General features: G+C 50.7%; 1 protein-coding gene across 3 annotated transcripts in view; it reads right to left on the bottom strand.

Moving 5' to 3' along the window:
* The window catches only part of ABCG1 (ATP binding cassette subfamily G member 1), a 64,346-nt gene extending 46,029 nt beyond the window's left edge, over positions 1-18,317 (bottom strand). For all 3 annotated transcript variants that reach the window (XM_055414460.2, XM_055414468.2, XM_055414476.2), the window contains exons 1-2: positions 18,156-18,317; positions 11,274-11,508 (exon numbers count right to left, since the gene is read on the bottom strand). In XM_055414460.2, coding sequence (XP_055270435.1) covers positions 11,274-11,508; positions 18,156-18,197 — 277 coding nt within the window. In that variant the 5' untranslated portion in view covers positions 18,198-18,317. The remainder of the gene's footprint in view (positions 1-11,273; positions 11,509-18,155) is intronic.
* Positions 18,318-21,536: the final 3,219 nt, after the last annotated feature.

Genomic DNA, 21,536 nt, shown 5'->3' with positions numbered 1-21,536 from the left:
GCCGACAAAGGTCCATATAGTCAAAGCTATGGTTTTTCCAGTAGTTGTGTGTGGATGTGAGAGTTGGACCATAAAGAAAGCTAAGCACCAGAGAATTGATGCTTTTGAACTGTGGTGTTGGAGAAGACTCTTGGGAGTCCCTTGGACTACAAGGAGATCAAATCAGTCAATCCTAAAGGAAATCAGCCCTGAATATTCATTGAAAGGACTGATGCTGAAGCTGAAGCTCCAATATATTGACCACTTGACTCAAAGAACTGACTCACTGGAAAAGACCCTGATGCTGGGAAAGATTGAAGGCAGGAGGAGAAGGGGACAACAGAGGATGAGAGGGTTGGATGGCATCACTGACTTGATGGATATGAGTTTGAGCAAGCTCCGGGAGTTGTTGATAGCCTGGCATGTTTCGGTCCATGGGACTGCAAAGAGTCGGACATGACTAAGCAACTGAACTGAACTGAAGCCCTATGTAATAAATAATAACTCAGTTCACCTTAACTTCCTTCTTAGTACACATTAACTCAAAGTTACTCTAAAGGAAGGAAAACTACAGCCAATGGGATTTCACGCTAAATATCTGCAAACCCAACATCAGCATTTATGCGCTGGCCGTGCATGGCCACAGAGAGATTGGGCTCACCACCAGTGCCCCTGTGGCTGCCAGTCAGAGCAGAAGCCCGTGACTAGACAGCCTGCCCTCTCACGCCATTCAGGACAGAACCACTTTCTGGACAGGCCCATATGCAGGTCTTTAGATATAGCAAACCCATAAGCTTCTTTGCAGGTCCTAATGGGGCCTCCGGTGAAATGTGAAACTAAATATAAGCACTCTACACTTTTCAACCAGCTTTTGGACATAATCTGTTCTTCTGTTGGCAATAAGCCCTATTATTGTCTATAATGAGAGAACAACTCAGCTATCATAAATGTGCACTTCCTTCTTTTTCCAAAGGTTTTCCACACACCTCACCAGCAGCACTTAGGAAACCATAAGAGAGAATTTATTGCATAACAACTACCCACCATCATTTCCGATTCCTGTATCCCACCTTCAGTTCAGCACGTCTTGGTGCTTCAGAACTACACTCTCTAGGTTGGTTTACAAAAATATCAACTCTACAATCACAAAATCAATCAACCAAGCAAGTAAAACCCAAGGCTATGAGAACAGTCATGAACTCCCCGTCTCCTTGTGTTTGGTCAGTTCAGTTCAGTTCAGTCGCTCAGTCATGTCCGACTCTCTGCGACCCCATGAATCACAGCACGCCAGGCTTCCCTGTCCATCACCAACTCCCAGAGTTCACTCAAACTCATGTCCACAGAGGCGGTGATGCCATCCAGCCATCTCATTCTCTGTCGTCCCCTTCTCCTCCCGCCCCCAACCTTTCCCAGCATCAGAGTCTTTCCCAGTGAGTCAACTCGTCGCATGAGGTGGCCAAAGGATTGCAGTTTCAGCTTTAGCATCAGTCCTTCCAATGAACACCCAGGATTGATCTCCTTTAGAATGGACTGGTTGGATCTCCTTGCAGTCCAAGGGACTCTCAAGAGTCTTCTCCAGCACCACAGTTCAGAAGCATCGATTCTTTGATCAAGAACCACATAACGATGGTATTGAATGTTTCACGTGTGTGTGTGTGTGTGCCCAGTCCATTTGCAGCCCCATGGACTGCAGCCTGCCAGTCTCCTCTGCCCATGGAATTTTCCAGCCAAGAACACTGAAGCAGGTTGCCAAGCCCTTCTCTAGGAGATCTTCCCAACCTAGGAATCAAACCCGCATCTCTTTAGTCTCCTGCATTTGCAGTGGGATTCTTTACCACTATCACCACCTGGAAAGCCCTGAATGTTTCATAACTCACCTAAATTCAGCACAGAGGAACCAAACTGGCCAGGTGTCCAGGGAAGACCCTGGTCCTCAAGGAAGGGCAAAGCATGGCACCTCTGCTTCTACCAAGGCATTTCTGGCCTTCGAGGTGCTGGAATGGAGCCCGACTTGTAGATCATGTTTATATTTATGATCACATGAATGGATTCACACACAATGTACACGTGTATGCTCCAGGAAGCACACGTATAGTTCAGCTGCTGTTTCTCCAAGCCTCACAAACCCACCCAGGGTGGAAGTGAGTCACCAGGGAGTGGGGAGCAGCAGCTGACACTCTGGATTCCAGCCCCCTTACTCGATCTGCCCCTCACATTCCTAAGGGGAACCCTAGGAATCCAAGAACCACCCTGCTCATTTTTAAAAACTGACTGCTCAGTCTGCCCGGCCCAAACCAGGAGGCCCTGCTTCTCACTGTCTCACCTACAGGGTGAATCTAAAACAAAGCAAAACAAGAATGATTCACAAGGATTTGGATGTGGCTGTCTCACAGGAAACAGGTGCACCTGGCCTCATGGCCCTACCCTCCACTTTCAACAGAAGTCCGGAAAACTCGTGAAGCTTCCCCATTCTGAGGACAGCTTCGAGGAGGAAGGCACTATACAAGGAAGCCAGCCATTTCCCCTCAAGATGGTCTTTCTAAATATCCATGTGCTATTTCTATCCCAGTGAAGCCTCCCAATTATGCTTAGATAGACATCAAAGTAATAATCATGGGTGAAAAGGAACTCCAGATGCATGTTAGTTACGTCTCCAGGGTAAAATTAGGCTATGGAAAGGGTCTCTCATTTTCTGGGCCCAGGTGTTCGTCGGATTTGGTCTGGAGCCGTGTGGCACTCAGGCTCGGCATCCGATGTGCACAGGGCAGGGTGTGGGGACGGCGGCCCGGTCCTCTCAGAGAGGCCGCAGCATCCGGACCGAGCGGCTTGGCATCCTCCGTTCGCGCTTAGCAACAGCTACCGCTTAGCTACAGCGCCCGGCGGGCAGCCAAGCGCGGCGCCGCCGCCGAGGTTACCCGCGAGCGTTGACCGGTAGTAACCCCGGCGCGGGCGGCGGCAGGTGGCCTTTGCGCATGCGCAGCGGAGCGCCCCTGCCCAGCCCGCACCTACGCGCGCGCTCGAGGGGCCGGCCAGTGCCCTTTTCTTCCAACCATTCAGAATTTAGGGTTCCCAACGTGCGCGAAAACCACCAGGGAGCCTCCGCCGGACCCTCAACCATATCTACGACTGAAAGCAGGTGTGTCCCCGCCGCTTGGCAGGGACAGTGCAAACGTCACCCAGGGCCCCAGGCCTGCAGAGTCAGCATCCGCCCCGGCGGAGAAGACAAGGGTTTTTACTCCATTTTAAAAGCCGGGCAAGAGCCCTGTTGGCGGGCCGGCCAGGGCCTCGCTTTCCCCAGAGCCGCCCTGGGTGGGGGCGCCAGGGGTGGAGTGTGGAATAGGGAGAAGGGGTTGCGGGGGTTGGGATTGGCCCGAATGAATTCGCTCCTTGGAGACAAGCCAGTCTGGTTGCCCTTGGAAGGAAGGTCAAGGTGAAGGACAGGTGGCCCTAGAACCCCATCCTGGAGGGCACAGGGTTGACGGAGTCCTTACCCGGGGTGGTGACCACAGCTGCCCGCGGCCCAGCCCATGAAGGAAATCTGGTCTCTTCCCCAGGAGGTGGGGAGGCTTTCTGTGGCACCTTTGCTGCCACCGGGTCTGGGGCTGTGCTTGTCATGGGCAAAGAAAGGTGAGAAAAACAGCTCATCTTATGTGGACCTGCGAAATGACAGGGAGGAGGGTTCTCAGTGGAGCTCGGAGCTCCTGGAGAGGCTGGTGGTTAGCAAGATTCGCGGTCTAGGCCTGAATCTGACATCTGCCTCCTTCTAAGCCTCCTTTCCTCCCCGGTAAGGTCCACACTGCCAATGATGCCCTGTGGCTGAGCACTTAACAGAGGCGATATGCTAAAGCAAACAGCATTTGTTGAGAAAAGTTATTTTTAATTAAAAAATAAACACTTCTCCCCCAAAAGTGGGAGGGAAGAAACAAAAACTGAGAAATCCCATTAAACTCCTGCTAAAGGGTTCACTTTCAAGATAGGCGGAGGAGATATCAAGGCGCGGGACTTTTTGGCTGAGCACGTCAGCTTGTCTGATGACAGTAAAAGAAACAGAATGACTCGGATCTGTTTTTCCGTTTATCCCCACCCTTATCAGTTCACCACGGACAGCATTCCGGCAGGGGCTCCTGCTCACCGCCCTGCCCCCAAGAGTGCCACTGTGCTACCTTCTCCCAGAGCAGGGCTCCAGCTTCATCTTCTCTACCAGCGACATGCTTTTCATTCCCTCCTTTCCAGAGAGCCCTGGAGCTGAAGGCACCTGGTTTGTACATAGGCTTTTTTCCTCCCAGTTTGTGAGCTCATTTCAAGACCAAGATAATGTACATTTATGCAGAGTTTCGAAAAGCAGAACTTGGATCAACAAATGAGCATTACTCGAGTTGAGATTTCAGCTCCACAGACAGAATTCTAAGAATGAGAGTTGTGCAAACATGGATCTGGTCAAGCCCGGAGGTGCCAGGCCTTGGTTGCTGTCAGGATGGAGCAAGAAAGATTGCTCCATGGGTGAGAGGTCAGAGGAGGGAGCTCCCAGGCTCCTTTGGGCTCCAAGATTCAGGCTCTCAATATAGGACTCAATTGGACATAATTGCAGTCTTGAAGTCAAGCATAAAGAAGACTAACAACAGACACAACTGACGAAGTGAAAAGTAAAACTAAGGGCTGTGGGTCGGGTCAAGTCCCGGCAGGCACGCCCGCCTCCATCCTCGACTCTGAAAGCTCCTCCTGATGCCTTTTTGCAAATTATGGGCAAAACCACCCAGTATTCGAGAAACTTTATTCGAAGGTAAGTTTTCTATAGAGGTTTTGGAACTCCATCAGCAAAAGTTTATATAGAGGATGTACCTCCATCCTAAAAACTCCTCGTTTTATTCAGGCCAGTCTTTCCAAATGTTTTTCACCTGACCTACGTGGTTGCCTTTGTTCCTTAAATAAGCCAATCTGTTGGTTCTAGAACTGAACTCAAAACAAGCAGGTGTGTGGTTACTAAACATTTTCTTCTACCAGTTTATAGACAAAAGAAATGGTTTCATGTTCAGCAGAATGTCACCTTCGGTTATATCTTGGCCTTGATGGATTCAGTTCTGGTTTATACGAGAAGACGTTAGTTCCAGCATATGAAGTTTTAAGACATGAGCATACTTGGGGGTGTTAAAGGAAGGCAGGAGGGTACCTAGCCAGCAGGTGAAGATGAGTGTCACAAGAATGTACTCAAAAAGTGACACAGTGACACCAACCCCCCCTGAGCAGAGCACAGTCCTTCAAGGTCACACTGAAGAGACCAGATAGCTCCAGGCACACTCTTTAGAAAAACGGCAGCGTGTTAGTGGGTCCTGCCAACTGGAAGGCGACTGAGGTAGCCTGACATGGACAAGAAGGAGAAAAGGAGACCTCAAAGCCAGTGTCAGCAGGGTCACCTGTGCTATGTCTGTGGGGGCTGTCGAGCCTGATCAGACTACACAGGAATCATGCACCCCTGATTCCAGGTCCCTGTTAGTGATGGTTTGACCTCCATGCAGCATGCCCCAAGAGAGCTACAGAAAGGGTGCCTAGACCCTTTGGATGTTCAAGTTCTGCCTGTAAGCTAGCAAACTCTTGGTTTTTATACAGTCATCTGTCAGGAGAGTTGGCCCATCCTCTGTAGTTTTTCAAAACCTCTTTCGGAGCCGATAAGGCAGAGATTCAGAACTGTTCCCAAAGACCTCATCATCAAAGGGGCCTGAGCCAGTGGCCTGTCCCAGGGAGCCACAGAGAACCTGGGAACTGGCCCCGGAGGGGGCAGAGGGGCACTCCAGCTGTCTCCATTCACCAAGGTGACCTGGGGTCATTGGGCTCCCCATGTCAACACCCCAGCATCAAGCAGGGAGCTCTCGTAAGCAAGGTCGAGGTTTGCTGCCCTGCACCATAAGACCAGCCACAGCCTCAAAAACAAAGGCAGAGTATCAGAAGCCTTTTCTTTGCACCCCAAAGAAAGCTTGCCTTTGCATGACAGTTCCATAGAAGATGAAAGTAATTTATGTATGGCCGATTCGTTCAGCTGTACAGTAGAAACTAATACAGCATAGTAAAGCAACTATATTCCAATAAAAATTAATTTTTTTAAAAAGTAATTCATTCATGCTAGAGGAGCATAAACATGCCTTCACACCTGAGCAGCCCACCCCCTACAGCCCCCTCACTGCTCTGGGATTTCTACAGTCCTCCTTTTGCTGGCTTTCCTCCCCACCCATGTCCCTACCAGTTGGATCAAGTCACCCAGTGCTGGGATGGAATCCAGTCTTCCCCTTAATGGAATTGCTGAAAGGGATTTTAATGGCACCTTCTACTCATTTTAGCCAGCCTGTCATTGCAGGCCTTGTGAAATAGCTGTGGAAATTAAGAGAAAGCAAACTTGAATTTGAGAAGGGCATTCAAATGCATTTTTTATGGCTCAGAAGCAAACCAATATGGATAATCTGATGTGGGGCTGCCCAGAATGTTTAACTCTGTCCTGGCATTTGGCAAGGATGGGGCTGGAGGGTCTGGTTTCAGAGTAGGAGGTGCTGTCCCATCCCATCGGAGTGTTAGCGTGTTGAGACCCCTGCCGGGCTGAGGAAGAGGAAAGAAGACTCTCTAAAGCCCCAGCTAGGATTACTTTTGTTCTCAACCCACAGGTAATCTGGGAGGTGTATTTCATTTCTAAGAATCAGGTCACCTGTTTGTGCAAAGCATGTCAGGCACACCAGCCTCACCTCCCTGGGGAGAGGACAGGACAGCCAAGCCTCTCCAAGAGATTAGGAAGCCTCTTTATGGGTCCCTGGGAAAGGCAGAAGTGACTGACATCCAGGCAGGCCTATTAAAGGGAAAATAAATCAGAAGTAACAGTCAAGGCAACCCTTAGTGGTTTTGTAAAAAGGGGTGAAGCGCACCCATGTCATGGTGGTTCTGTTGTCAGGTGCCTGTGTTGGGGCCGGAGGCTTACTGGGTGTCTCGTCGGGTCCTAGTTTCAAAGTCCCCATGCTTTCATGTCCCACCTCCCCTGCTCTTGTGACCTGGGATATGTCCCCAAACCTCCTATACTTAGTGCGTTGATAGGACAGAATTGGCCCCTGAGTCACCTGAACCAAAGTGCTGCTTGAATTTTATAAATGGAAACAGCTTCAGTCTCCCAGGAAGGCAGACGACTCAAGAGTACCCACTACTCCACTTCATGGACAAGCTCTGAAAGCTTGTTGTCTGCGTGTAGAAGCGCCTCTGCTCCACCTCAGCCTTTCATGATGTGGATGCTCTTCCTAACAGGGGTCCTGAGCTGCTCTCTAGCACAGGGAGCTCAGCTCAGTGCTCTGTGACAACCTGGAGGGGTGGGATGAGTGGGAGTGGGGGGGAGGTACAAGAAGGAGGGGATTAAATGTATACATATAGCTGATTCACTTCCTGGTACTGCAGAAACTAACACGACATTGTAAAGCAATTATACTCCAATCAAAAAATTTTAAAAATTTATATATATATGGAGTCCTAAATGTTACCAACACCAACGCAGTGCCTGGCTTCCACAAAGCAAAAGCTACTTTTAAAATTTAAGTCACACTGGGGTGAGTGTGGACAATTAAAGTAGACGTTCCCCTACGTCCCTCAACACAATAGTTCTCGTTGACTAGTTAACGTTATGACACCAAAGTCCAAATTGTTCAAGTCATCTGTCCCATCAACTCCGGCTCCATGAGTGAATTCCTTGAGGGAAAGTCATTACTGTATCAGAAGTCAGTGAGATCCTCCCCGGGGGGCACTTTTTTCTCCTGGGAACAGTTTCTTTCACAATTATGCTCTCTACTAGGAATCTATTACACGATCCACATTTTCCTCTAAAGACATCATTAATCATATAGTGAAAATGTAACTACAATTGAAAATACAAGATGTTTTCTTAAAGGCCACAGTCAACGCCTGGCAATCATCAAGCTCAAGAATTGTAAAGAACCAGTGCTGACATCGCTTCTTGCATATCCTTTCCACTAAGGGTTATGAAGCTTCCTTTTTCCATCTTCTTTAAAATAATTGTGTAGGAGCTTGTGATATTATTCTAACGCCAATGACAGACTTTGCTACAGCATTCTGTGTCAAGTTAGTGTAAAGTACCGTGATCTGGGATGAGGGTTGGGGGAGGCTTTTCTGGAGTTTACTTGACTGGACCAGTGTCTGTGTGAGGGGAAGAAGCCTGGACAGGAATCCAAGGCCGAGTGGAGGTGCTGGCTCTGACTTTGAGTGATCACCCCAGCCTTCAGGCTCCTGTGTCCATCACTCCCTATACGACCAGGCAGTCCTGAAACATGTCACCCTCTCAACCCACAACTCTCATCTTCCTTTCAGAAACACCTCTCCCCTCCTCGGTGCTCTGCGTTCAGCCCTGCTGTGATCCTTACAGTGAGCTCGGCACATAACATTGAATTTTAAAAAACAAACAACTCAATACAGACAGAAAAACAGAACATGGTGAGAGAAGAAAGCACAAAAGCTCCTGCCCCAACAGTCAGTTGCACTTGGCATGACGCCTGGCATCACACATCACACAGAGGTGACGCCAAATATAAAGCTGCCACCAACAGACAAGGGAGATGATGGCCAGCTGGATGAGCAGCAGCAGAGCGGGCCTCGTGGGCACTGAGCCTGGAGAAGAGCACCGATGCCCCGAGACCCTGCATCAGGCATGGCCTGGGCACCAAGCTGGACCACCGCGTCTGAAACCACCGTCCAGCCTCCGGCCTGTCCCTGAAGCTGAGGCTCGGGGCGAGTCCTGCACACGCCGCTTCCTCTGTATTTGCTGAGAAGGTGGACAAGGACCCCCCAGCCTCCAGGTGTGTGGGAGCGATAAACCCTCTGGGCAACAAGAACAAAGGAAATGATGGAGCGCAGGGAAGGGGGCAGGGCCGGGGGAAGCGAACACGGGTGCCACAGAGGCCAAGGAGGAAGCCAGATGGAGAAGCCAGGCCTCGCCGCTTGAGAAACCAGCAACCGGACACATCAGTCTGCCTTCCAGTCCAGCCCTAACCACCTCTGACTCACAGGCAGGTCGCTGGGGCCCACACCCTACTCCTCCACCCAGTCCCCCATCCCAAGCCTACACAGAGGTTACTTCAGGGCAAGTGTCTATCTGGAAGCCACTTGGACAAGGCTTCCTAGTAGGCCACTGGCCATGGACCTTGGTGGCCTCTCCCTCACTAATTAAGAGGCCATTTCTGTTGACAATCAGCGTGATCAGTTCTAACAAGTAGAGACTATAGTGTGGGCAAGCCACACATCTGGCCAGGAAATAATATTCTTCACCTGCCAGAGCCCCAAGTGAACACCTGCCAGGTTGGATTTCAAACCAACATTCTCCCTCCATCTTCAAATGCTGGCATTTCTGCATTGCAAGTTGTCTCCATTTGAAAAATACCCATCTAAACACTTCTAACATGATGATTACATCTCTAAGGCCACACGTAACACATGGACAGAAACTTGCTCACGTCTCCCACAGGTTTGCCACCATTTATCTACAGAGACACATCAGGGCAAAACCTCACAATGTCCTCCTAGTCACTTAGTGCATTTTTTCAATAAAAAATCTTTGTTCAAGTGGAGAAGGAAAAAGCTGGAAACTTATGTTGAAATCTCAAGAGGCTCAAACAAATGGCTCAACCCTGAGCCTCTCACAGAATTTCTTTGTTAATGAAACAGGCTGGCACACCCTGAAAATATGTCTCAGATCACTCAGATACTATCAGCTGCTGATAGTATCTGTTTGGGATCTGTTCCTGGTTGTGGTAACAGACACACAGTAATCCCACAGCCAACTTGGCTCCAAAGTCCCAGGGATCTGTCAATCAAGGCTCTAAAACCATGATTCCAAGGAATTCTGGGGTGCCACATCAACTGTCTCAACAGATTTGCTTCAAGGTAGTAGGAAACAAAATGAAGGCAAGAGAGGGCAGAAAGATGAAAAGTTAAAAAAAAAAAAAAAGTGAGTCTTGGTGGGTCTTCCTCATAAAGGAAGAAGGATAGAGCCTAGATTAAGTTAAAAGGTTTAAAAATATGAACATTTAGAAGGTACCTGGATCACTTCCTCATGATTTTCCAGTTGTTTTAAATGGTTCATTAGAAACTAAAGACCATCGTTTCTGGGTGACATCTAACATGTCCTCTCCCAGTCACCTCCCTCCCCTGCCTCCAAAGACGGATGCAGGGTGGGTACACAGAGCTGGGGTGAATGAGGAGTGATTTCCATGAGAAGAAGTCAGTCAGGCTTGAAAAAGAAATATCAACCCAGGGAGGCATCAACTCTATACTCTGAAAATCCAGAGCTAGCAAAGGAGCATCTCCACCGCTAAGAAAACTCAAAATACCATCAGTTGTCAATTCCCAACAACAAGCCAAAGGCCAGCATCAAACTCCTGTGTGTGCACATCTCCCAAGATCTCTGAAGTCTCACCTGCTCCATCAGCTCTTCTGTGTTTATGGCTAGCCCACCAACACCCCGCTGAGTCAGTCCTTTCAAGATCTGTAAACATACACAACTGATTTCCAGAGAGGTTACCCTAGGTCACTGGTTACTTTTCAGCACTTCAAGCATGGGAGGAAACACCTGGTTTCCATTTTTCTCTGAAACTAAAAAAAAAGTCCCATCTTGAAAGACTAACATTAACAGCATCCAGTAAAGAGAAAGAACCCTCTGTATTCAGACTGGAAGCCAGCATACAGGAACGTTGGTCAAACTTTGTGATCATATCAGGGTTTAAGAACTACTCACAGACACAGAAAGCAATCTTGTGGTTACCAGAGGGAGAGGGGGAGGGGTAAATTAGGAGTTTGGGGTTAACAGATACACACCACGGTGTATACAATGGCTAAACAACAAGGACCTATTGTATAGCACAGAGAATGATATTCAATACCTTACAATAACCTTTAATGGAAAAGAAGCTATAAAAGTATGCATATATATATATATATATATAACTGAACCACTTTTCTGTACACCTGAAACTAACACACATTGTAAATCAATTACACTTCAATTAAAAAGACAAAAACAAAAACACTGTCTCTTGAGTCATCTAATCTGATCTGTTCATATCATAGATAAGAAAAAAATCAGGCATAAAGCAGTCAGACTGGCCACAGCAGAGCCTGCGTAGAAAGAGACAGTCCCCCACCTTCCAGACCCAGATTTTCCCAAACCACCTGGAGATTCCTTCAAGGCTCCGCCCACCGCCGGAGGCTCCGCCCACCGCCGGAGGCTCCGCCCACCGCCGGAGGCTCCCAGCAGCTCCCCTCCCTACCTTTCTTCCTCCACCAGGGGCCTTCTGGGACAGAGTAGGAGAGGTCCTTGAACTCAATGTTCACTGCCGCTCTCCGAGGCAGGGAGGAGAGGCGCTGGGCTTCTGTGAGATTGTTGTCCTCTTTCTTCAGATGTCCGTTCAGCAGCTCCTTCTCCATGGTGTCCCTGTTGCTGAAGACTACCTCGTCCACCGAGACGCACACTGACTTGGGCTCTGCCATCCCTGAAGAGCCGCTCTAAAGAGACAGGAAAGAAGCGCCGAGGGCGAGGGTAAGCTACATCACGGCAGGGGCCACAAGGACAGACCGTCCCTCCGTCAGAGTCATCTATCAGCACTCATCACCCTCCACCGTGCCCCCAGCAGCACAGGACGGGTGCTCCCCTAGAGGAATTCCCTCTCTCCAGCCCTCACTGCTGCTACCACTATACATATGCTAAAGATAAACTATGAAACTGATCTGCTGTCTTATTTAGGAATCATAACATCTATTCACAAAACCAAAATAAATACACCACTTGTCTCAAAGAATGAAACATCAGCCACCCTAAAAAATTATCTACTTACAGTCCATTTGTTAAAAAACACAACAAAAATGCATGGGACTGCTAAGAAATGCACAGTTGTAAAAGCTTTATGATGATCGCTTTCAGTACCTCCCTGGTGTAACCTCATACACATTTTTCAAGAGCAATGGTATCAGTTGGACCACTGGGAGTTGGTCTTTGTGTTTTCCTTATAAATTTTCCAACCCCCTCACAACTCTCCTCTCTTACTGTATCTTTATAATAGCTCTGAAGTGTTGGAAAGCTTGATTTTTTTCTCTGTGATACAGACAAGGAAACTGAAGCACAGACTATTTTAAGGAACTTGCTCTGAGCTCTACAATCAAGTGAGGGGCAGAAGGGATCCCAGAATATGAGTCATCCATAAAAACAGGTGCCTCTTCCACTGCATCACCAGGATACCTAATATGTAGTTCCATTGGCCTTTCAGGCTTCCACTGGGAGTCCACTGAACAGATGACCCAAGAACCAAAAGTATTTATGCAGAGAAAGGAATATCCTTTCTAATGACTTGGTGATGCTGAACAAATCAATATGCTTCAGGCACCTCCAAAACACAGAAGAACCCTGGGGTGGACAAATAATGTGCTGTGCTTTTTCTAGCTGTGTCTCGAATCGAGAGAGAACATTCTCCCATGCCAAAAGCGTGGGCCTCCAGTGACACACCTCCATACTGTTGAAGGCAGTTTGCCTGATCTAGTCTGATCTGGATGACCATCTTTGATAATTCAGGCCCTTCTGATGGTTGTAAGGCTGGGTAGCCCCTGCCATACTGCTATTTGTTCTAAATAGGAATAATATCACACTGTTATTTTTCCATAGGTTTGTGGGGTATTTCTTTAAAGTTGATGGCTTTTTGATCGTTATTGTTTTTAACAAAAAATCTAAAACAAAACCAGAGGGTGGACCATCAATAACCATTCTTACAAACCCCAGTAACTCTAGTGACCAAAACAAGCCCTCTCCCCATTAGAATGACCTCTTGTGTGTACAGTGACTGCATCCTTAATGAGCTGACATTATTTCCATCATGGGATTTAAGGGCCCCTGCAATATCAGAGGATTTGGAGGTTTCAAATCTTTAAAGCAGGAGTAAGGGGATGGGGAGATCTGACTACAGGTGTATCTGGTTCTTATGATCTTGAAAATGTTGTTTTGCAGTTTAAGAAAAAGACACACACAAACACCTCCCAGGCATCTCCCACCTCTGGAAAGCTTAACTGCATCAGAACTTAGTTCATTGACTGAAACATTCTGTGGATAAAAATTAAAGTGCAGAGTAAAACTCTTGACAAAATTAATCTTGCTTTGCCGCTGGCACCGAGCACGTGAAGTGCTTCAAACGCAAACATGAGTGGGTTCGTGCATCCCCCACACAATCGGGTTTGTGTCAGCCTGACAATGGGCCTCCTCAGAGCCTGGGCTGTGGAGGAGCCCCTCCTGCGCCCAGGAGGGCGCTGCAGGGCTTCCGCATCTGCGCTGGCACAGCGCCTTCAGTGATGGGGCCCCCTGAAGGAACAACAGAGACCCTGCCCCAGTTCTGCACGAGTTTGGCTTTGACCCACCAGTGCGACGCTCACCTTCAACTCCAGCACACAGAGCAGCCCCAAATGCCATCCCTGTGCCACCAGTCTTGCCCTTCCAGGAACAAGAGCTTCTTTCCCCGGGTTATAACCCTTTGAGTCCATAGGAGTCCTGGAAGCACCAATCCTGGCTTTGGCCGAGGGTAGGGTAGTGGGACACGACTGAAGTGACTTAGCAGCAGCAGCAGCAGCAGGGTAGTGGAAGGGCTTCCCGGCAGGTAGTGGAAGAGCTTGGTGGAGGGGGGCGGGCACTCATCGGTAAAGAAACCTCCTGCAGCGCAGGAGACGCAGGAAAAGGGGTTCAATCCCTGGGTCAGGAAGATCCCCTGGAGGAGGGCTTGGCATCCCACCCCAGTATTCTTGCCTGGAGAATCCCATCGACAGAGGAGCCTGGCGGGCTACAGTCCACGGTCGCAAAAGGTCCCACGCGACTGGGCACGCATGCATTGGAGAGACCAATGGGCAGGGCAGTTAGCTCCAGGCCTGGTCCCCAAAGGCCGTCTTCACCCCCCACCTTGAAAGGTGAGATGTCTGCGTCGCGTCCTGAGGCTCTAAAGCCTGGGTGGTGTTCAGTTAGGGACGGGGAGTTTCCAGCAGCCCCTCCCCAGGGCGTGGCCTCCTTCCCCCTCCCGCCAAGGTGGACCATCCTGAGGAAGCCCAGGGACAGGTCGGGCCTCAAAGAGCTGATGAAGCCCACACAACACGGGGATGAGCAGCCATTACTCCATCCTCCTTCAAGTTGGAGGAGATGCCAACCTGGAGTATGAGGAGGATCTGATTTCCCCCTCTAGACTCCAAGCTTATCTACTCCCTCCCTCTCTCCCTCTTACCCCAGATAAAGCCCTGGGGATCGGCAGCCAGCCGGCCAGACACGGCCTGTGGCCTCTGCAAGCTCAGGGCCAAGACTGGGCCCCAAAGAATTTCAATACGAAGGGACCGGGGCTGGAGGGAGACGCTACTGGGACCCGCAGGGGTCCACCCAGTGCAGCGCGTGCCAGGGGGTGTGGGACACCCGGTGCTTCTGAGGAAATAAACTGTGAGCTGGGCTTAGCAAGGGGAGGTGGAGGAGAAGTGTTGCTTCATGACGCGCCCTGCGAGGGAACAGCAGGTGCAAAGAGCAGGAGAGGGCGGAGCACCTGGAGACCGGAAATTCAGGGGCTGGCTAATGTGGGGTCGGGGGAGGGGCTTCTGGAACAGATGGGACTAGAGAGGTTCACCGGGTCCACAGTGGGGAGGGCTTGCCAAGTTTGTTAAGGGATTTGCACTCCATCTGGAGGTCTCTGCGGCCCGCAGAGGGATGTCAAGGAGGAAGTAGCCAGTAGCCGAGTAGGTCCGCAGGGTGGGTGGTGAGAGGGAGTGACCTCCACCAGCTGGGCCAGTGGGACAATGGACGGGCCAGTGGGACAAAGCTGGGTGAGTAAACTGATTTGGAACTGAAAGAGAGAAGCCAGAGGCCCGTACTTCCTATATAAAGTTTTGAATTATAATGCCTCCTGCGTGCTAGGTAAACGATTATGAACAATAGCGACTATTCATTCAGTAATGCGCGACAACGTGCCCATTACACCCCAGGCTGCATAGACTACTCCCCTTCTGTCTCCACAGCTCGACAGGGGGTATACCCTTTTCCACTCCACTTCACAGAGCCTGAGGCCCCACGGCTAAGAAGAGGCCGAGCTGGGGGCCAGCTCCTGCAGGGTGCTCCCCAGCGTCCCTAACCACGCCGGAATATTGCTTGGCTTTCTATAGGCAAATTGCAGTGGTCCCTAGGCCATCCCAGCCCCTGTCCATCACAGGCAAAGCCACAAGAGACTGGGGAAACCGTACAAGCCCACCTTCCAAAGCAACCAAAGCAGTGCATACCATCACCCGTCTGCCCAATGGGTGTCCAATTAATAAAATCCTGCAATCCTGTCTGATGGGAGGTAGTGGCTGTCACTCCAAAATAGATCAGCTCTCTTCAAACATCCTCAGATAAGAGCCGCCAAAGATGTAGGTTACAGCTAGCTTGTCCTTAGCCTCCGGAGCTCATTAAAAATGAAACAAATGTATCTTCCCTCCCCATTTGTTCCCTTTCATTGTATGCTTCCCTGTCTTACCAAAGCATTGTCTTTGCCCTCTCCCTCCACACAATTTGTGCTTCATAATAAACGGTAAATAATAGCAAGTCCATTCACAGGTGTTGAGCGCCAAGGAGACCCATTTGGACAGTTTCGGCTTGCTGTTGGTAAGAATTTTTTCCTGGCCTCTGATTTCCTTGCATCGAGATACCTATTTAGCTGGGGAGGGTCTCCAACAGTCAGCAAGCCCCGTCCGCACCCGGACCGTAGTGATGCTGGCTCACTCTCTTTACTCAGGGAAGCCCAGTTGGGGATAGAAACTTTTCAGCATCTTTTCGCAGCATCTTTGGAAGGAAAGGAAAGAGGAACTCACAGGCTCCAGGTGCTAGCATGCACTCTCTCCCACTTCTCTCCCTGCTGCCAGCTACAGTGTCCACCTAGACGACTGGACCCTGCATTTGGAGGGCAGACCCCCCACACACACACACACATTAGAACCTTGAAAACAAAGGAAAACTAGGTCCAGCACCTTCAAGAGCACTGCCTAAAGGAAAAGAACCCAAGCATCAAGCCCTTAATTAAGCAAAGGGTTGGTGTCACTGATACGGTCACTCAGAGTGCCAACCTTGTCGTCTCTAAAACCTGGCTTCCCACAGCCCCAAATGCCAATCCCATTGGGAGCCCGGCCCACCCGACCCAGCCCAGCTCAGGGACTGGCGAACACGGGTGGGTGGTTTTCCCATCCTCCAAGGCACCTTCTCTAGACTCACACCTGGCAGTCAGCCCTGGGCTGGACCCTAGAGGAAAGTTCAGGGCCCTGGGAATGTCTCTAGGGTTCTGTTTATGACTTGGGTCGAAATTTTAAATTAAAAAAAAAAGGACAAAGTTTTCAGGGAGAATGATTTTCACACAAAACAACGTTCTCTGAAAAAAGTGAGCTCAGCCTCACGTGAAGGAAACACCGAAGTTCTGGTGCTGCATCAAACCATAAGGTAACATTCAGGAAATCTTGACAAAAGCATCTCTACCTTAAAACATTCTGATTCACTATTGTCCCACATGTATAAGACACTTTTGCAGCTTTGAAAGGGCTTCAAGAGTTAGTTACCAGGCACCTCCAAGACCTGAAACTTTCTTTACCCACAGCTAACAACAATAATCTCCTTCATTTTCCATTCCCACCATCATTCTGGAATCCCAAAGAAATGAACAAGTGCAAAATGAAAAATGGTCAAGTGTTACCCAAACATTCAACCAGATAAAAGCAAACGTCATGAGAGGGCTGCCTTTTTCATTTGGGTATCCCTCTCATATATAAGAAGCTAGGTCATAAAGGCAGAGACCTTCCAGAGATGGGACCTGGCTTGTGGATCCCCCTGCCCCTGGCTCTTTCCTGCTCTGCCAACCTCCTCAATGTGTCCGCGGCCCCATTCTCTCGGTTTACACAAAATCATTATATAATGAGCTGGCGAGGCTGGGTATGTTCTACAGTAACCTGTTTGGAATCATAGGATGCAGTTGTCAGAGCAGAGCATGCGCAGAAACCCGGCTACTTTTTTTTTTTTTCTTTCTCTCAAGGCAAGAGGTAACTGTCGGTCAAATCCTGCGGAGCCCTGCTGACTTCAAATACAGGATGCTAAAAATGAAATAAAGGCAAAGGGTGGGGAAGAAACCGGTGCGTGCTGTGCACGGTGGGGTTACAGCTCAAGGGAAGTGACTAGCAGGATAGTAAACACACAAGGACAGAAGAGGGATGCTTTGGGGAGGGGGTTGGTAGGGGGAGGGCGAGATGGCTTGGAATACGGAATACTTTATTCTATCTGTACTTGAGATGACCTGAAATCAGTCCGAAATGCCGGTGTGCTGGGCATAGAAATGAAAGGCCCTGGGATGGGTGAGACAACAGTTAGTTTGTTTTTCTTTTTTTCTGATGTGAGTTTATGGAGATGTTTTAAAGGGGCAAGAGGAGACTCCTGACCACCTATAGAAACAGCACTTACTCTAAGTGTCTAGGAAAGAATTCGCCTGCACCCAGTGGTCCCCCTACGGAACTAGCACCCTTGGGAAGAGTGAGATGAGCGCCTTTGTCCCCACCCCAGTCTCTACCCACGGTAGAGAAATGTGACCGGAGGTACTCAGGCAAGCCCTTCACCTGCCTCCCCGTAACTCCGCCAGCCGCCCCCTCCTGAGCAGGTCCGGGAGAGACTGTCCCCGGGGGCGAAGGGGCAGCCCAGGCTCTCGACGACCTCTCTCTTTTGTTCCCCTAGACAGTGCCGGCGCTCCGGAGAGCAGCGCAAAAAGCGCCAGATCCTCAGGCTCCCGCCACGCGCGCAGGCAGAGGGATGGGACCCCGTTTCCCTCTGGCTCAGGCTGCCGCCCCGCCCCAGTATGCTATGGGTCCCCAGGCCGGGCACCCTAAGGCGGACGAGGTCAAGGCCATCTGTCCAGCTGTGGGACCTCCTCCTCCCCTCCCTCCGTCCCCTGGCCCTCCGCCTTCCCCGCGTCCTCGGCTGCAAGCAGCATCCTGAGGCGTCAGGTGGCTAGGGCGGGGGGCGATGTGAGTCGGTCGCCTCTCCCGGGGCTCACGGGCAGGTGTCAGGGTGCGGGTCTTTGTGCGTTTCTTATTCTCCCGGAGAACAGAACCCAGCCCCGGGGGCAAAGGATGCGCTCACTCACCATAGCGGTGCCGACCGAGAAAGTGGCCATCAGACAGGCCATGCCCCAGGGGCGGCGGCGGCGGCGGCGGCGGCGGGGACAAGGCTGCGGGCGGCGGGGACGGGCGGCGAGCACGAGGCTGCGCTCGCACCGGCTCGACTGCTGCGCGCCGCGCGGGCTCGGGCTCCGGCTCTACGGCTCTGGGGCCCCGGCCCCGCCCACGCCCCGCCCACGACTCGCCCACTCCGGCCCCGCCCCCGCCCCGCCCACATGGCCCCGCCCTCTGCCAGCGATTGGCCGCCGCGCGGGGGCGGGGCGGAGCCGACAGGTGCGCGTGCTCTTGTTTTGCTTCTGCGGAGGCTCGGCTGGCCCAGTTCTCCGTATCCCAGCTCCACTGGCTGCCCGAGCCGCTGGCCCTGCAGGTGCCGAGGATCCTCCCCGGACCCCGAGTCTTCGAGTTCCGAAACTCGCGGGGGCTGGGCCAGAGGCCCTGGGCCCCCGACTGTCAGCGGGGGGTCCCTGTCAGGACTGCCACCTCACAGTCTGCAGTGCTGTGCCGGGGGTTCGTCTTGGAAGGGAGAGTGGAAGGGGAAAAGAACTTCTCTCTCTTTTTTCCCGTTGTTGGGCACCTCTCTCCAGATAGGAGCGTGAGAACTAAAGAAGAGGAGATGGCCGCTCCAATACCCGCCCCCCATTACAGCTCTGTATCTGGGGCACCCGCCCCTGCATACTGAGGCTGCACATTCACTCATTCACCCAACGCTGCTGGGTACCAGACGCAGAGTTAAGGCCTGGGTAACAAAAGGGTGCTAGGTGAAGATGCCCAGGCCTCTGTCCTTCACCAGCTCCCGACTCCCACCTCAACAAAAACCCAAAAACATTTTTTTAAAAAAAATTTAGATTCAGTGTTCCCAGTACCTGACCCACAGCTGTGTTCATGTAACCGCATAAGGAGAGACACATCAGGCACCCTCTCATGTGGCCCCAGACGGGAGTATCACATGGCCCGGCTTCTGCTAAGACCCTTATTATATGTAAGTGGAACCATTTCCTGGTAACCATGGTGATAAGACATTCCTTATTCCCAATCTCAGAGGCTAATGCTTTTATTCAGTAGTTTGCATGTGGGGACCACAGGTAGGAATGCATCCCTTCTCACCTCCAGCACACCTGGGTCACCCCTCCCCACTCCTCCTCGGGTTGGTGAAGCCCCTGCTTTACTCATGGGGAGAGGGAGCACGGCTTTTCACGCCAGGCAGGGGGGCTTCACACCTGAGGTCTCATGACCATAGGCACAATCTCCCCTGGAATCAAAGGATGGAGGGAAAGGCAGTGTAATGCATGAGTTCAAGGGCGAGAGGGCCCTGCCATTGTCTGCATAGCTCGCGCCTCACCTCTATTCTGTCGTTAAGAAATCGGACTGCTGTATCTCTAGGTGCCACTTTCTCTCTACATGCCAGGCCCACCAGGCTGTGTGGGGCCTTGAACATGCTGAGCAGGGAGGCCAATGAACTCTGAATGCTCTGGAAAGAAGTTTCAGATTCACAAGCCTGTCTGTGAGAACTGAGATCCAAAGGCAGGGATGGAGGTGCCTCATCTCTGAGACCTGGGATTTGTGGGCAGCCCTGAAGCCCACCACTTGCCCCAGGGCCAAATGGAACACAGAACAAGGGCTAAAGACACAACAGAATGTGACCAAGGAGGAACTCTCCATGAGAATTGATTGGACCCTGCTGTACAGCCAGGACAAGGGACAGTGTGGACCTGGTGCCCTGGCATGTATTATCTGCCCAAGACCCACTCTCCTCCCTGCTGGGCATGTGCTCAGAACATCCTTCTGGAACTGCCCCTGCCCCCAGCTCTGCACCAGCTGATTTGGTCAGTGATCGGTCAGGTACTGGAAGTGTAAGGCTCTGCTCGCCGAGCTCCTGGGAATGGCCAGGAGGACAGCGTGTGGAGCCTGAGGATGAAGCCAGAGAGGGAAGACAGTGATAAAGTGGGTCCTTGCTGACTTTTCTGTTACAGGCCGTGGAGGGCTCCACTTATACATCTGTACATTGGGATAACGATCATCTCAGCCACGTGGGAGATAATGTGTGCTCCACTGCGCATGGACACATAGCCAGCAATTCTAATCCTTAATAATGTTATCCTTCTTGTGTCAAATTTGGGAATAAGCACATGGTGAATAAAGTCAGTCAGATCTGTGACGTGGCTAGGCTATCGGGACTTCTTTGGTTGTAAGTCACAGAATGCCCTCTCTAACTGGCTCAAGGTATTTCACTGTCTTAGGTAACAGGAAGACTCAGGGTGCACTGGTTTCAGGCTTCAGCCCTTGATCCCAAGCTCTATCCATGGCTCTGCTTTCTGTCTGCTGGCTTTCCACTATGGGAGGCTGTCACCACATGGCCCTCCCAGTAACAAGCCTGCATCCCATCACTGTGACCAAAACCAAATCAGGTCAACTCTTCCATCATGCAGCAAATCCAAGCTACTGACACTGGAATGTGAGGCAGGAAAGCGTAGCCTTAAATGCAGGGCATCAGCCAGGAATGGGGAGACAAGCCTCAGATCCACTTCCACCAGCTCTTTGATTTTTGGATTTTTTAAAGGGAAAGAACAAAGAATCTTGGGTTAATTATCATCTGTGACAGCTCTGAGTCATGGTTTCAGGAGGCAGGAGGTCTCTGGTGGTCCATGGCTCAGGGTGTGGACCTGAGAATATCTTTCCCTGGAGAAACAACCTGGGAACATATATTAATGATGAATCTACGTGTTGTGCTTAGTCACTCAGTCTTTGCAACCCCATGGACTGTAGCCCATCAGGCTCCTCGGTCCATGTGATTTTCCCGGCAAGAATACTAGAGTGGGTTGCCATGCCCTCCTCACAATGGAGTGGGTCTCCATGCCCTTCTCCAGGGGATCTTCCCAACTCAGGGATCTAAATTTGGTATGTTTTATACTTGCTTTGTGAGATTAACATATTTTGTAAATATTAATTAATAATTATTTGCCTAAGTTAGGGGAACTCTTATTGTGTAGTTTAAGGGACACCCTGCCAGAAGTACACTGGTGCCACTCAGGCCTCAGGTCTCTCATGGCCCTGCCCTTTTGGAATCAGTCCTGCAGGTGTCCCACCCTGGAGACTATCTATATATCTGCAGTTGCACCCCCTCCCAAACCATGTCATCCCTGATGCTATGCCCCCTTATAATCTGTGCATCACCTCATTAATTCACTACTGATTGTGTTAACTGTCTGCCACACTGCTCAAGAGTGTAAGCCCCTTGTGGGCAGGAATATCCACCCACTTATGGATCATCAGCCCCACGAGCAGTGTCCAAGCTCATGAGCTATTCGGTCAATACCTCCCACCCCCAGTCCCTCTGGGTCCTCCACGCT

This window comes from Moschus berezovskii, chromosome 1 (genome assembly GCF_049115385.1).
Source record: "Moschus berezovskii isolate FMDL1 chromosome 1, NW_MosBer_1.0, whole genome shotgun sequence".
NCBI lineage: Eukaryota > Metazoa > Chordata > Mammalia > Artiodactyla > Moschidae > Moschus > Moschus berezovskii.
The sequence above is the reverse complement of the archived record's forward strand: the minus strand, read 5'-3'. Positions and strand labels throughout refer to the sequence as shown.